We start from the raw sequence: 13652 nt of genomic DNA, 5'->3' as shown, positions 1-13652 counted from the left end.
TTCACTAAGAAGAAGCCATGCTCTGCAAATGAAGCCTGCGTGTTCCTGCAAAGACGCCATAGAAAGGCTTCTTCTCCATCATGCAGGCACCTTGCCCCCCCCCCACCTTTGCCAGATGCTGCACGTATTCCTCACTGTAAAACAAAAGGACTTCCTCCACGAGAGGATTAAGCAGCTGTCACATCCAGATAACGCAGCTGTTGATTGTTGGGACATTAAGACTAACGACCGTCCATGGAGCTGAGACATTACTACTCTTTTCTTTCCTTTCTTTCTAAAGGTGTCAACATTAGTCGAATATTATTGCAATTGCCAAATCATTAAACCCATCCTCCTGATCATTTAGTAACTGGATTTTTTTAGATTTCCTGGGGGCTACATTGACTGGTGAAGCATCCCCCCTCCCAGTCATCTTAGGGTATAAAAAGAGAGCATCTCCCCATTGCTCTCTCTCTCTTACTTCCTACCTATCTGACCTCACCCTATCTTGCTAGCTCCATTCGTAGCGCTGTTTGGAGTCTCCCATGTGCATTGTCGGCCAAGCCACAGCCCCTCCCCTAGTATTTTCCCTATTTTCGCTGCAGGATTGCCTCGTCGCATCGGACAGGTAAAGTATTGCCCCCATCAACGATACCTTCCTGCTAATGCAACTGTCGCTGTACTTTTCTATCTAGCTTCTTAGTTCTGTATAGCTTGAGTGTATGATTGTTTTATTTTTATTGTAGGTTTGTGTGTGAGAATTCTTAGTAAAGAAATCACTATATTTTGAGACCTAGCCTCTGCGTCTATATCTGAGAATCTGGATAAGTTGGACTCCAGTATACACAGGTTATTGTCCCCTTAATTAAAGCCATTGCCATTTAATATTCCTATTCTCCCATCTTACTAAAGAAATAAGACAATTTGGCTAAAAGTGAACAAGAGCGTTGTGAGACATACATCTCAAGAAAATTGTCCTTCATTCCTCCAACTAAGTTGGAGGCCTATGTCACATCATGTCCCTTAAAAGCCTTGATGAACTGGCGGAAAGGAAGTTTAGCAAAATGATGGAGTCCACTGAGAAGCAAAGGACTTATTACCTATCTCCCAGTACTCCCAGTACTCTTAGAAATCAAAGTGGATGACACCAGGAAGATGCATGGGAATCCCCTGAGAGGGCCTGACTTACCTCACAACATCAACAGCGCCAGCGCGCACCTTAGGATCACTGCCCATAATGGAGACACTGGCTGTGAAGGAGCCATCAATACTGAAGACAACAGAAGGTGTGGATTTGGCTACCACGGTCAGAAAGCATTCAGCATAGGTATGGTCACCTCTGGGGGAAAAATAAAATGTAATTAGCTCTTCAAAGTGTCCGTCCATGCCAGCCCACCAGTATGGCATCCCCTGTGCAGCTTTAGAAAATCAAGGGAAGGAGTATGTCAGTCTATTCAGTTCCTGTTTTATTAGCAGAAGACATACCACAAAGGCCATCCTTAGAGAGGGCATATAAAGGTAGCATTTGTACTACGTCTCCTGTCAATAAACAATAATTGAATTGGCTGAAAATAACAGAACTGCCTTGTCCACGCACAACAGGAGTGCCACAATCTCTAGATCGATAAGGTCTGATGCACACTTGCAACAAAATGAGATTAGAGAATTCTGAGGAGGAAGTAGGGGCTGGAACACATTAGACTGCGTGTGAATGTGGTGGTGCTGATACTGTCACAGCTGTCCCATATAAAACTCACTGCAAATAGGGAGAGAAAGGCGACTAACTCAGCTTTGTAGATGCTGTACTGGTTTTGCAGCTACAGGAAATCAACGCAGAGGGACAGAGAAATGTAATCCTAAACTCCCAGTCTGAAATGGTATTGTCCATTCTATCCCTACAACACTAGGCTGCTTCATTTCCAACCTAATTCTGCTGCACACGTAAACCAGAAAAGAGCATCTGATGCCCAGATGAAGCTGCTGAAATGGCACCTGCAGGAGAGGGTTTGCACGCTCACCTAACTACCACACGGACAGGGTACATGCCAATGCCCAGCATCTTCTCCTCCGGGAGAGTGTAAGAGAGTCTCCCGCTGCCACTTGTCACTTCCATGCCATAGTGCACCCATTTTCCCGACAGTGGCTGTGCCATGATGTAGACATCTACCTGTGAGAGGAGATCAAAGAGAGCAGAACTCTTACTCTGTTGCATGTGTCTTTTGCTGGGAAGAAGGGTGTTGCATGCCTCGTCCCCCAGCAAAATTGCTCAGGGTCCCAATCCAGTGTTAGGACTACAGGGGAAAATGCATGATTGCTCATTTAATTCTGAACCTGTGGTTCAAGTCTTCCTACATAACTCACTACAGCATTTCATGTTCCCTTTGTGCTGCCTCTTTTTCACCCCTCCTCAATCAGCACTCCTTGCCGCTTCAGCGCCCATTTGTGACACCTCCTACCATTAGTGTCTGCTCCATATTCCATTGTGAACTCACAGCTCATTTATTCTTCCCTTCCCCTGTGACCTATTTCTATTCTCCTTCCCAAGTCTCGCTTCCAAGGACTGCTCTAGTTTCTGCCTCTGATCTGCTCTGTTGTCCTCCTGGTGACCCTCAGGGCAGTTCTGAAATACACAGAGGGAAATGGGAAGCTAGCAGATGGAAAGGCACTGGGGAGTGAGGCAAGTTCTACAACAGGCCCTTCTAACATTTGCTAACTGTTTGGGTCACCCAGATAAAAGAACAAAGCCCATACTGAGTATGTTTTGCTTGGAGAAGAGAAGACTGATGGGAGACATTATCATGTCCTTCAAGTACATAAAAAGCTATCATATGGAAGAGGGCAGAGACTTCTTCTCTGGTACTCCACAGAGGGCAAGGGGTGCAAACTAGTCACAGTGTCAAAAATACTGATTTTACTGACCAAAATAAAAAAAAACCTGACCAAATACTGACAAAAACCAGACAAATTACTAAACAATTTAATGTCAGCCTACTGATAAGCTAGCATTTTAAATGTAAAACTAGGACTTCATTAAAAATTATTATTATCTGGCCTCCACCATCCCTATAGCCAGCCCCATGGTTAGATGTGACCCAGATATTTATTATTTATTATTATTTATTATTTATTAAATTTGTATCCCGCCCTTCCAACATGGGCTCAGGGCGTTGAACACAGAGGTAAATGCCATACATAAAACAATAAAACAATAAACAATCATTACCTATAAAATAGTTAAAAGTCGGTGCTCAACAGACCATATAAATTCCATAATAAAATGCCAATAACAATAACCCACTCCGAGTAAACACAATTGTCTCTGCTCAATTGATGTTACGCTATAATTGTCCTCCCCATGCCAGGGCCAGTGCGCCTCATGATGTTAATACGGTGGCGGTACAATGGCGGTGGCGGCCCCTACTCGAAAGCCTGGCGGAAGAGCTCCGTCTTGCAGGCCCTGCGGAACTGCATAAGGTCCTGCAGGGCCCTGATCTCCTCCGGGAGCTCGTTCTACCAGGTAGGGGCTGCCACCGAAAAAGCCCAGGCCCAGGTTGCAGATAAAAGGATTGCACACCTTTTTATTGAATTTTTTAATGAACTGAGGACAATGTTTTCATTATTGTACAAAATTTAAGGCAAAAAAGGATTTCCTTTTTAAAATAATCACATACTACAGATAATAAAACAAGCAAAACAGCAAAAACATATTAAAAACCAAACATAAAGTAATAATTATGACAACAAAACATAATTACTGTAAGGTAATATTCGATACACAGAGGAGAGGACTGGTTGCAATATAGAAAAATGTTGAAACCTGTGGGTAAGACGTTTGAAATGAAAGAAGTAGAAGATATGGACTTTAATTATGATTGGTTGCAGTATATACAGATTTATGATTTGTTTAAAACAGATAAAAGAGCTTTTGGGTTTAGGAAAAAATATAATGAAATTGAAAATGTATGGTTTGAAGGAGGTTAAAAATTGATATCTAAAATGTGTAAGATATTGTTACAATGGTATACGGAAGACGAAACAGTTAAAGAACAGATGATAAAATGGGCAGTTAATATGAACAAAGAAATAGATATGGCAACTTGGGAATTTTTATGGAAAAATGCTATCAACGTGTAATAATTTAAAAGAAAATTGTTAATAAGATGATGTACAGATGGTATATGACACCAAAAAAGATTGCAAATATAAATAGTAATATGTCAAACAAATGTTGGAAATGCAAAAAAATAGAGGGCTCCTTCTATCATATGTGGTGGACATGTGATAAAGCAAAAAGCTATTGGACTGACGTACATAAAGAAATGGAAAAAAATGTGAAATGTAATTTTAAGAAAGAACCTTAAATACTATTGTTGGGGCTTAAAATGGAAGAAAAGGACTTTGATGTGGTATAGGATCACAACGGCTAGAATGACTTATGCACAATACCGGAAGCAAGACAGAATTCCGGAAATCGGGGAGTGGATAAAGAAATTACTATTTATGGTTGAAATGGACAAAATTTAAGAATGGGCTGGAAGTTGGAGCATTGTAGGAAGCCAGAGGGGGTGGGATAATAGATAAGAAAGGATGTATAACACTTAATAATATGATGTGTATTTGGCTTAATGATATATCCTAATAAATTGTTTTTGAAAAGAAATTACTGTAAGGTAAGACTTGTGTTTGCTTTTACTTTATCTTTGGTTTTCTGATGAAAAAAGAACCAGCCAGCAGCCTGCCATCTCTGGTGGAGGCCGTGTCGGGCTGGGCGTTAGAACACCCTAGACTGATTGCCTTGCGCGATTTCAGTGTCCATGCGGACGATGTGGCCTCCACTCAGGCGATGGACCTAGTGCCATCCGTGGTGGCACTGGGACTCTCCCAATATGTAACGACTCCCACTCACCGGGCCAGACACCCACTCGATCTGATCTTCGCGGCAGGGGTCACAGTGGACTGGGTCACTGCCTCAGCAGTGGCACGGTCGGACCATCATGCCCTGAAGGCCCATCTGAATGTCTCACCCCGACCCTGTCTGGGCGGCATGCAGATTTCAGCTTGCCCGCAGAGCCAAATGGACCCTATGTGCCCTCAAATGGCCCTGCCCCCTGGCGGCTCGTTAGATGAGCTTGTGGAGGACTGGCACAGCTCTCAGCAGCCATCGATGAGATCACTCCCCGACGCCCTCTGTGCCCTCACTCTAGGCTGGCTCCTTGGTTTACCCAGGAGTTGCGGCTGATGAAGCGAAGGCTAAGATGGCTAGAGAGACAGTAGCAGTGTGGCTGCGACAGAGCCACAAGAACATCTTATAGGACATTGATAAGATCCTATGAGATGGCAGTCAAAGCCACTGAGAGTATTATGCAGCCACGATTGCGTCTGTGAGCTCATGCCCAGTCCAATTATTTAGAATAATTTGGTCTGTGAATGTTCTTGCCACAAGGCAGACTAAATGTTAGGGAACTGGACACTGGCTGTGAGGCCTTTGCAGATAAAGTCCTGTCGCTCTGCTGTGACCTCCCCATCAGAGTTGAGACAGTAAGTGAACTCGAGGCTCCATTCACGTCTTCTAGTCAGGCTATGGATTATTTCAGCCCACTCGGCCTGGAGGAAGTTGACAAACTGCTCTCAACTGTACGCCCTACCACGTGCCCATCATGGCTAATTAAAACTGACCGTGATGGGTTTCGAGATGCCCTAAGGGAGATTATCAACAAGTCCCTCTTGGAGGGACAGTTCCCTAAGGCACTCAAGGAAGCTGTGCTTCATCCCCTCCCGAAAAAGCCATCTCTAGATCTGGCCAAATTGGCTAATTACCAGCTAGTCTCCAATCTGCCCTATTTGGGCAAAATAATTGAGAGGGCCATGGCAATTCAGCTACAGAGCTTTTTGGATGACACTTCCATTCTAGATCCTTTCCGGTCTGGTTTCTGCCCAGGCCACGGGACAGAGACAGCACTGGTCACCCTCACGGATGACCTCCAGAGGCATCTGGATCGGGGCGGATTGGCAGTGCTGTTGCACCTGTCAGCAGTGTTCAACATGGTCAACCATCAGTTACTGATCCACCACCTCGCCGACACTGGAGTCCAGGGGCCTGCCTTGCAATGGCTGGCTTCCTTCCTTCAGGGGTCGGGGACAAAGGGTGGTGCTAGGGAAGCAACTATCCCAAAGGCACCCACTGATTTGTGGACTGCCCCAAGGGGCGGTGCTATCCCCAATGTTATTTAACATCTACATGTGCCCCCTTGCCCAGATGGCCTTGAGGCATGGGCTGGGATGTCACCAGTATGCGGATGACACCCAGCTCTATCTGTTGTTGGGCGGCCAGTCTGACTCTACACCGGAAGATCTGGACCAGGCATTGCAAGCTGTGGCTGGTTGGCTTAGACTGAGCCAAATGAAATTGAATCCGACAAAGACTGAGCCAAGGCAGCCCGAGGGTAGGGATCCTACTTCCGACCTTTGATGGGGTGCCATTGGTGCCAGCGCCAGAGGTTAGGAGCTTGGGGGTGCTCCTGGATGCCTCACTAACAATGGAGGCCCAGGTAGCAGCCACTGCCAAATCAGCCTTTTATCACCTCCGGCTGATTAGGCAATTGGTTCCCTTTCTTGAATGAAATGACCTGGCGACAGCGATCCATTGGCGATGGTCACCTTGAGATTGGACTACTGTAATGCTCTCTACATGGGGCTGCCCTTGACCCAATTCCAGAAGCTACAGCTAGTGCAAAATGCTGCAGCCAGGCTCCTGATGGGCCTCCCTATGCAGGTGAACATCCAGCCTGTGCTGAAAGCACTGCACTGGCTGCCGACACCATACCAAATTCACTTCAAGGACCTTTAAAGCCCTTTATGGTCAGGGGCCCACATACCTGATGGGAACGCCTTTCCCTGCACATTCCCCAGAGAGCACTGTGCTCAGGGTCACAAAATCGATTGGCCTCCCAGATCCTAAAGATGCCAGGCTGGCCACAACCAGGGCTAGATCCTTCTCAGTGGTGGCTTCATACTGGTGGAATGAGCTCCCAGAAGAGATCAGGGCCCTTGGGACCTTTTACAGTTCTGCAGGGCCTGCAAGATGGAGCTCTCTCACCAGGCCTTCAACTAAGGAGTTGCACCAAATAACATCAAATAACTGAGAAGTGACAGTGGTCCTTGGCTTACCACCAACAGCCTGTGCTGTTGCCTAAATATAGAGACCAAGATGAGCCAACCACCAATATAGATCATCTGATTACAACACTAGTATTTGGTTCCGCCTTCTGTAAGCATTGCTATAAGTACCTGATCACTTACTAGCACTTTATGATAATGCAGAGTTTTATTATTTGTTTTAAATTGTATATAATTTCTTACCTATATGTTTAATCTCTTTTGTAAGCCGCCCTGAGCCCGCTCCGGCGGGGAGGGCAGGGTTTAAATTGAATGAATAAAAAAAGTTATTCACAAACGCTATTGTTTCTCAACAGTTTTCTGCACTGCATCCACAAGCATTTTTCCCCCTTGTCCTCTTCTTCCATTGCTTTCTCAACTCCTTCTAGCATGAGCTGTGCCATGTTGAATCCCACAATATCCATCACCTCTACTTTCATTGTCTCATGTTTTAAGAGGTTAATTATGTTTCTATACTTTGTGGAAGACTTCGCCAAATCACTTTTACTCTTAGGAACAAAGTCCTTAAAGTACTTCATAACTAAACTGAAAACAATCTGTCTTCTCACTGGGAAGTCATCGTGTTTCCCCAAAAATGCAGTAATGAAAATGGAAAAACACAAACTGCATTCACAGAAATCAAAGAAATACTGACCTTACTGACCAACTTTTAAAAAAACTGACGAATTACTGACCAAGATGAAAAAACTGACTTTTACTGATTTTTCTGACCATTTCCCACCCCTGCTAACTCTAATGGACTTAAGCTACAGGTGGGTAGATATCAGTTGACTATTAGGAGACACTTCCTTTTTAAGAACAGCTCAACATTCGAACTGAACAACTATGCGAAGGGGTTCTCCCTCACTGGAGCTCTCAAGCAGAGGCTGGACAGCCTTCAGTTGGGAGTGCTCGAACTCTGGATCTCCTGCACTGAGCAGGGGGTTGGACTAGATGGCCTCTAGGGCTACTTTCCCACTCTAAAGCGATGACTCATGACTCATCCAAAATCAGTTCTGTTGCCTGCAGCCTCATCTGGCGTGTGCCCCCCTTGATGGCACTTCCTCCCGCCTTCAGCCTGCTCACTTGTATCCTCCCCCTTAGCCCCACAAAGCTCTTCCCCTTTCTGGCCCTGGCGGTAATCCTTTTGTGCAGCAGAAAGTGCACTCAGGAGGTCCACAGCCCTATTGCCCGGATCAGCTCTTTGGGCTACTGTCGTTTTCAGATGGGGCTTGTATACCGTGCTTAGATGTCTCTCTGGACTGATGAGAATTCATGGCAAGCAATGCCGCTTGCTCCAGCCCATACCATCCCCACAGACGTGTCACCCACTGCCCCATGTTCAGCCACCCCGCCTCACACTTCCATGGTTACCTTCTCCCCGGTTAGAGCCACCACGTCCAGTGGCCCGTACATGAAGCGCCCACTGAGGACCTGGGGACGCCCTTCACACACAATGACATCACTGGCCCGGTGGTTCGCGGTGACATTCTGGAAAGGAAGGGGTCAGCGGTTGTTACTATCCTTGCTTTATAAGAGGTCAAAATAAAACACAGGAACTGGATCTCAACCCAGAACTATAGCAGCACAGCTCACAAGAGAATACAACTATTCCACCTCCTATTTAAGGTGGGGAAACTTTCAGAGAGCATTTACATGACGTGAGTCATTGTAATCAGTCTGTGGCTACCTGTTCACAGAAAAACATTCCTACATACATAGCAGCAACACTTCTTCCATTAGAGACTAACAAAACCCTTTTTCTTAGCTGTGTCTATATTTGGATATGTGGGGGTGTTTTTTCTAGAATCAGCAACCACAGAAAAATTACACAGATGTCTTACCTCTTGTTGAAACGTCCGTGTAAAAATTAGTATGTTTAAAACACACACACACACAAAACACCCCCTTACTTTATTCTACAGGAGGAAGCAGCAATCATCTTCCTGAACGAGGAAAGAAAGTTCTGACCTTCCACCAGACATCCTTGTTCTCTGGGCCAAACGTCACCTCTTCAGCATGATCACAACCACAGCAGGACGTCTGGAGGCGGCTTCGTTCAAGAAGCTCCGACATTTTGAAAGCACCTCACAAACCAACACTGAGCCCCCTTCGTTTTACACAGCCCCTTGGAGGGGCTGCCATGCTGCTCTCGGAACAAGTCCTCACAGCCACCTTGTTCCATCCCAGCCGTCAAACGCACCACCTGGACCCTTAAATGTGCGCACACACACGAGCATAGAGAAGGAAACTGTCTAGTAGCAGGGCAAACCAAGAATGCACTTTATTAGCATGAGCTAATGAAGTAAAACCCCCCCCCCAGTACTAAATTCTCAACCAAGAAAACACAACCCCTTTTCTCCATTGCAAACAATGCAGTTCTCCAGAAGAAAATGTTCAGGGTGGTCCATGAATTAAAATGGCAAGAGTTAATTCTTGCAGAACTCAGAGGGGTTGATCCCACTGGAAATTACTATTGATTTATCTCGATGAAGTGTGACTCCCCCTCCCACATGCAAAGCCCAAGAAGGTTCCTGAAATGCTACTCCTGGGAGACAAGGAACCCCTCAAAGATAGACAGGGATATGCCGGGGTGGGGGGGGTGGGGATCAGTACACACACGCCCATACACACCCTTCCATCAGTGGAAATGTGCTGTGTGGTCCAATCCAGAATATCTGGCCACAGACAGAAGAGATAAAGGGCAAGAGAGGAAAGGAGACATGGTGGGAAGTCAGTATCTGTGAGCCTGTCCTTTAGTTTTTTGAGTGCAAAGGAATAGGATCAGCCCGTACCCACTGCCCTAAGACATAATTCCTGGGTCCAAGTAAGGTTCCCACATGCAAGATACAGACAAGGAAGCCACTATGGTGACTGAGCTGCTTACCCGGATCTTCACTTGTGTGCGCTTGCGCTGCCATTTTTCACGGGGGAATGCTGGGCTGTAGATGGAACTCTCCTCATTCTCTGTCACTTGGGGCTGCTCTGTCTCAATCACCTGCAGCCACAACATCTCAGTTGCCAGGCTCCTTTGCAGGCAACAAGTCCCACATTTTCAAGTATAGCCATTTATGCAGACCACCCCAGAGATTAAAAAGAGGGCTTCCCCCCCCCATCTTGTTTATATTTCCATCAAAACTGCACAAGGCAGTTGTTCCTGGTACACAGAATTACAGATTCTTCTGTAACAAAAAAAGTGTCTGCTCTGTGCCATTAGGAGTGTCTCAAAGACTCAGGGCTGGTCTCTGGCTGACCACAGAGGGAATCAAAATCCTGAAAATCTAAACCACTCCCCAACCTTCTCACACAGTTGCACTCACCTACTGCCAAAGCCATCTGTTCAAATGTCATCCTCCCCAGCTTTTCTTGCATGCAACTCCCATGTCACCTGCCTGAGCTAGAGCCGCCTCCCCAAACCTCTTGTTCAACGGCTGGTTCCTTATCAGCATGCGCCCATCCCCTGGGGCAATGGCACTTCCCTCCTACATCTTGCAGGTAACAGCCCTAGTACCTGGCGCAGGATGAAGGCAGCTACATCAGCGCTTTCCCAGTAGCTGGCGTGGAAGAGGTGGGGTAGGGTAATGGTGGGAAAGGCCGTCAGTGCCTCCGGGCAATAGAGGGAGTAATCAATGCGCTTAGCACCCCACCAACGCTCCAGAACTAGAGAGGAAGGGAAAAGGGTTCATTAAGTGTACCTAGGATGCTCCAGTAGAAGAAGAAGAAGAGATTGGATTTATACCCCGCCCTTCACTACCCAAAGGAGTCTCAGAGCGGCTTACAAACTCCTTTTCCCTCCCCCTCCCCACAACAGACAAGACACCCTGTGAGGTGGGTGGGGCTGAGAGAGCTCTGACAGAAAACTGCTCTTTTTCAAGAACAGCTCTTATCAGAACTACGGCTTGCCCAAGGCCATCCAGCCAGGTACAAGTGGAGGAGTGGGGAATCAAACCCGGTTCTCCCAGATTAGAGTCCGCGCACTTAACCACTACACCAAACTGTGGCTAGCACATTCAACTCTAGTACTACACACATGTCCCATTTCATTCCCCAGCACCACCCTGCCCATCTTCTTAACAAAGGCCCAGTGGCATACACAGCCCAAACAGGGGAGTTTAACAGTTCCGGCCCCCAAACCTCCTCCTTTTGTGCCCAGCCCTGCTTGCCAGATAGAAAATGAAGGCTTTAGCCGGGTGAAAAAATATAGAGCATTTACCAACCAGAATAATGAAGGCTTTAGCCAGATAAAATATAATAAGGACTAGATTGCTACTACCTAAATAAGTTAGTGTTTGCGGAGAGCATGGCCAGTAAACTTCAGGAGGCTTTTTTGCACATACAAAGGATGGGCTTGCTGCAGAAATAAACATTTATTATGGAACCAGAAGACATTATGAAGGAAATTAAGAATTTACAATGCTGAGCTGGATTTAAGAAGCTGACACCTCCTTTAAATATTGGATTATGTCTGAGGAAGACTTTAACGTTGAAATGAGTTCACAACCGGGTACTCATTATGATGGACTATGTGTACTATTTTTTGCAACATTGTATAAGTGAGAATAATGGATAAATTGTTGTATTTTTGTAAAGTTTTAGAAAAGCTATGTTAATATTATAAATGTTGGTCATATCACAGGGTTGCTTGTGGGTTTTTCCCTTCAAACCACAACAAGGCAATCTGAACAGACTGCTCAAGTATCCAGTCTTTGGCGACTATCCAGCACATCATTCGGCTCTTTAAATTTCATTTACTTCAATGAGACTGAAGCATGAGGTTACTCGTTACAGTACAGCAGTTGGGATAATTAGTATGGCTGATAGGAAATGAGAGCCAAGGGCCTGGTGCAACCACTTGAACGGGAAAGCTCTCCAATCCAGAAAGCATCCTGAGAGCAACACAAAGGGGCACAATGTGCCCAAGCTATGGAATTTGGGTGTGCAAGTCAAAGAACACACATTTTCTTGGCAGCACAACAAGCATTCAACCCTGGCAAAATGAACTCCTTTGACTTCATGCACACAAGAATCATTGTCTAGATTTCCATCCAAATCGGCTGTTGATGCATGCGGGAAGGACTGCTGAACACTTCTTGCAGTGCTGAATACAGATGCACCACTTTAGATGCCTGTGTTTATGATATAAGGGAGGGGCAACAGGTTACTAGTTCTTCAGCCCCATGAACACATAAAACACACTGCTGTAATCTACTGCTATGAATCGTAACCAACATTCTTTTAAAAAGAAAATAATGATTAGAAAACCATTAAGTGACTACTCCTGACCACCCCCCCTGCCCTTCCCAAGCTGAGAGAGCATAAATGGTCTCATATGATAGAATAACTTGCAGAATGGGACAAATATGGGGGCCAGACCTAAAACAGGGCTGTACAAAAAAGGGCAAAGTGACGGAACAGGCAATAAGGCACTCACTCTTGACAACTTCACTGGTGTTACCTACAGGGACCTCGCTGGTGGACGTCTCATTTCCTTTCCAGAAGCCTCCAAAAGCCCCTGTTGGAGTAGGCGGTGTCACGAGGTCCAGATCATCCAAGAAGAGGGCAGAGTGAGCTTGCACAGACTCAGCTAGGCAAGGAGAGAGGTAAGCAGACCTATTGTCAAACACCCACCAATCGTTCTTCTGAGTCCTCCACTAACTTAATATCCACTCTCTATGGATTCTGCATTCACCAAACCTAGCTTAGGCACTCTTCATATATGCTGCTTCAGAGTGCTGAGATCCCACGCAGGAGAGGGATGTGTGTGAATTCATGTAATTGTGCAAGTGCTGCCAATTGCCAGGGTCTTTCCCACAGAGTTAGCATCCTCCCTCCAGGTGACAATTTCATGGGAAAGACCCACACAGTGAGCCTTATCAACATGGCAGCAGCAATCACATGAATGACCTTGAAGGGTGGGATCACATCATGGCTGTGTATGTCATAGTCAGTACAGAATAGAGCACACTGCAAAAAGACCTATGGGAAATATTTGTTTCTGTGTTTATCTATATATCTAATACTGAACTGGCCCCCTCTGTGCGGATCCTTAGATCCGGACATCGGGGGCACTTGGGGGGGGAGGGAGAAGTTTGTGCACATGTGGGGCGGTCCCCACGTGTGCACAAAAATGCTAAATGTTGAAAAAACTTTCGGGGGGATGTTTAAATCCCCCCAAAAGTGCCAGAGCGTTCCGTGTGCATACGCACGGACCGCTCTGCGACCTACCTGGCTTCCGTGCGCGGGAAAGCAACCAAACGGCCGGAGAGGCCCAGCGGCGGCGGCGGCGAGAGACAGGTGAGGAGGGGGAAGAAAGTCGGGGAGGGGAAGAGAGACTGCCGAGGCCCGGCGGATGTAAGCCGCGCGGGCCTCGGTTCACGGGGGAAAAAGAGAAAGAGAGAGAGAAAGAAAGGAAGGAAGGTAGGAAAGAAGGATGGAAGGAAGGTAGAAGGGAGGGGGGAGAGAGAGACAGAAAGACAGACAGAGATGGAGGGAGGGAGGATGAAGGGGGGGGGGAAAGA

The 13652-nt window shown here is 46.3% G+C and overlaps 1 protein-coding gene across 1 annotated transcript in view; it reads right to left on the bottom strand.

Moving 5' to 3' along the window:
• Nucleotides 1–1168: 1168 nt before the first annotated feature.
• Nucleotides 1169–13652, bottom strand: part of PITPNM1 (phosphatidylinositol transfer protein, membrane associated 1) — a gene marked incomplete at its 3' end in the record, with an annotated part of 34863 nt that continues 22379 nt past the window's right edge. The window contains exons 15-20 of the mRNA XM_015413803.1: nucleotides 12566–12718; nucleotides 10646–10794; nucleotides 10022–10132; nucleotides 8509–8625; nucleotides 1998–2146; nucleotides 1169–1318 (exon numbers count right to left, since the gene is read on the bottom strand). Coding sequence (XP_015269289.1) covers nucleotides 1169–1318; nucleotides 1998–2146; nucleotides 8509–8625; nucleotides 10022–10132; nucleotides 10646–10794; nucleotides 12566–12718 — 829 coding nt within the window. The remainder of the gene's footprint in view (nucleotides 1319–1997; nucleotides 2147–8508; nucleotides 8626–10021; nucleotides 10133–10645; nucleotides 10795–12565; nucleotides 12719–13652) is intronic.

This window comes from Gekko japonicus, unplaced genomic scaffold (assembly GCF_001447785.1).
Source record: "Gekko japonicus isolate JY-2015 unplaced genomic scaffold, Gekko_japonicus_V1.1 scaffold885, whole genome shotgun sequence".
NCBI classification, from domain to species: Eukaryota; Metazoa; Chordata; class Lepidosauria; order Squamata; family Gekkonidae; genus Gekko; species Gekko japonicus.
Note: the sequence above shows the minus strand (reverse complement) of the source record. Positions and strands in the feature narration are given on the sequence as shown.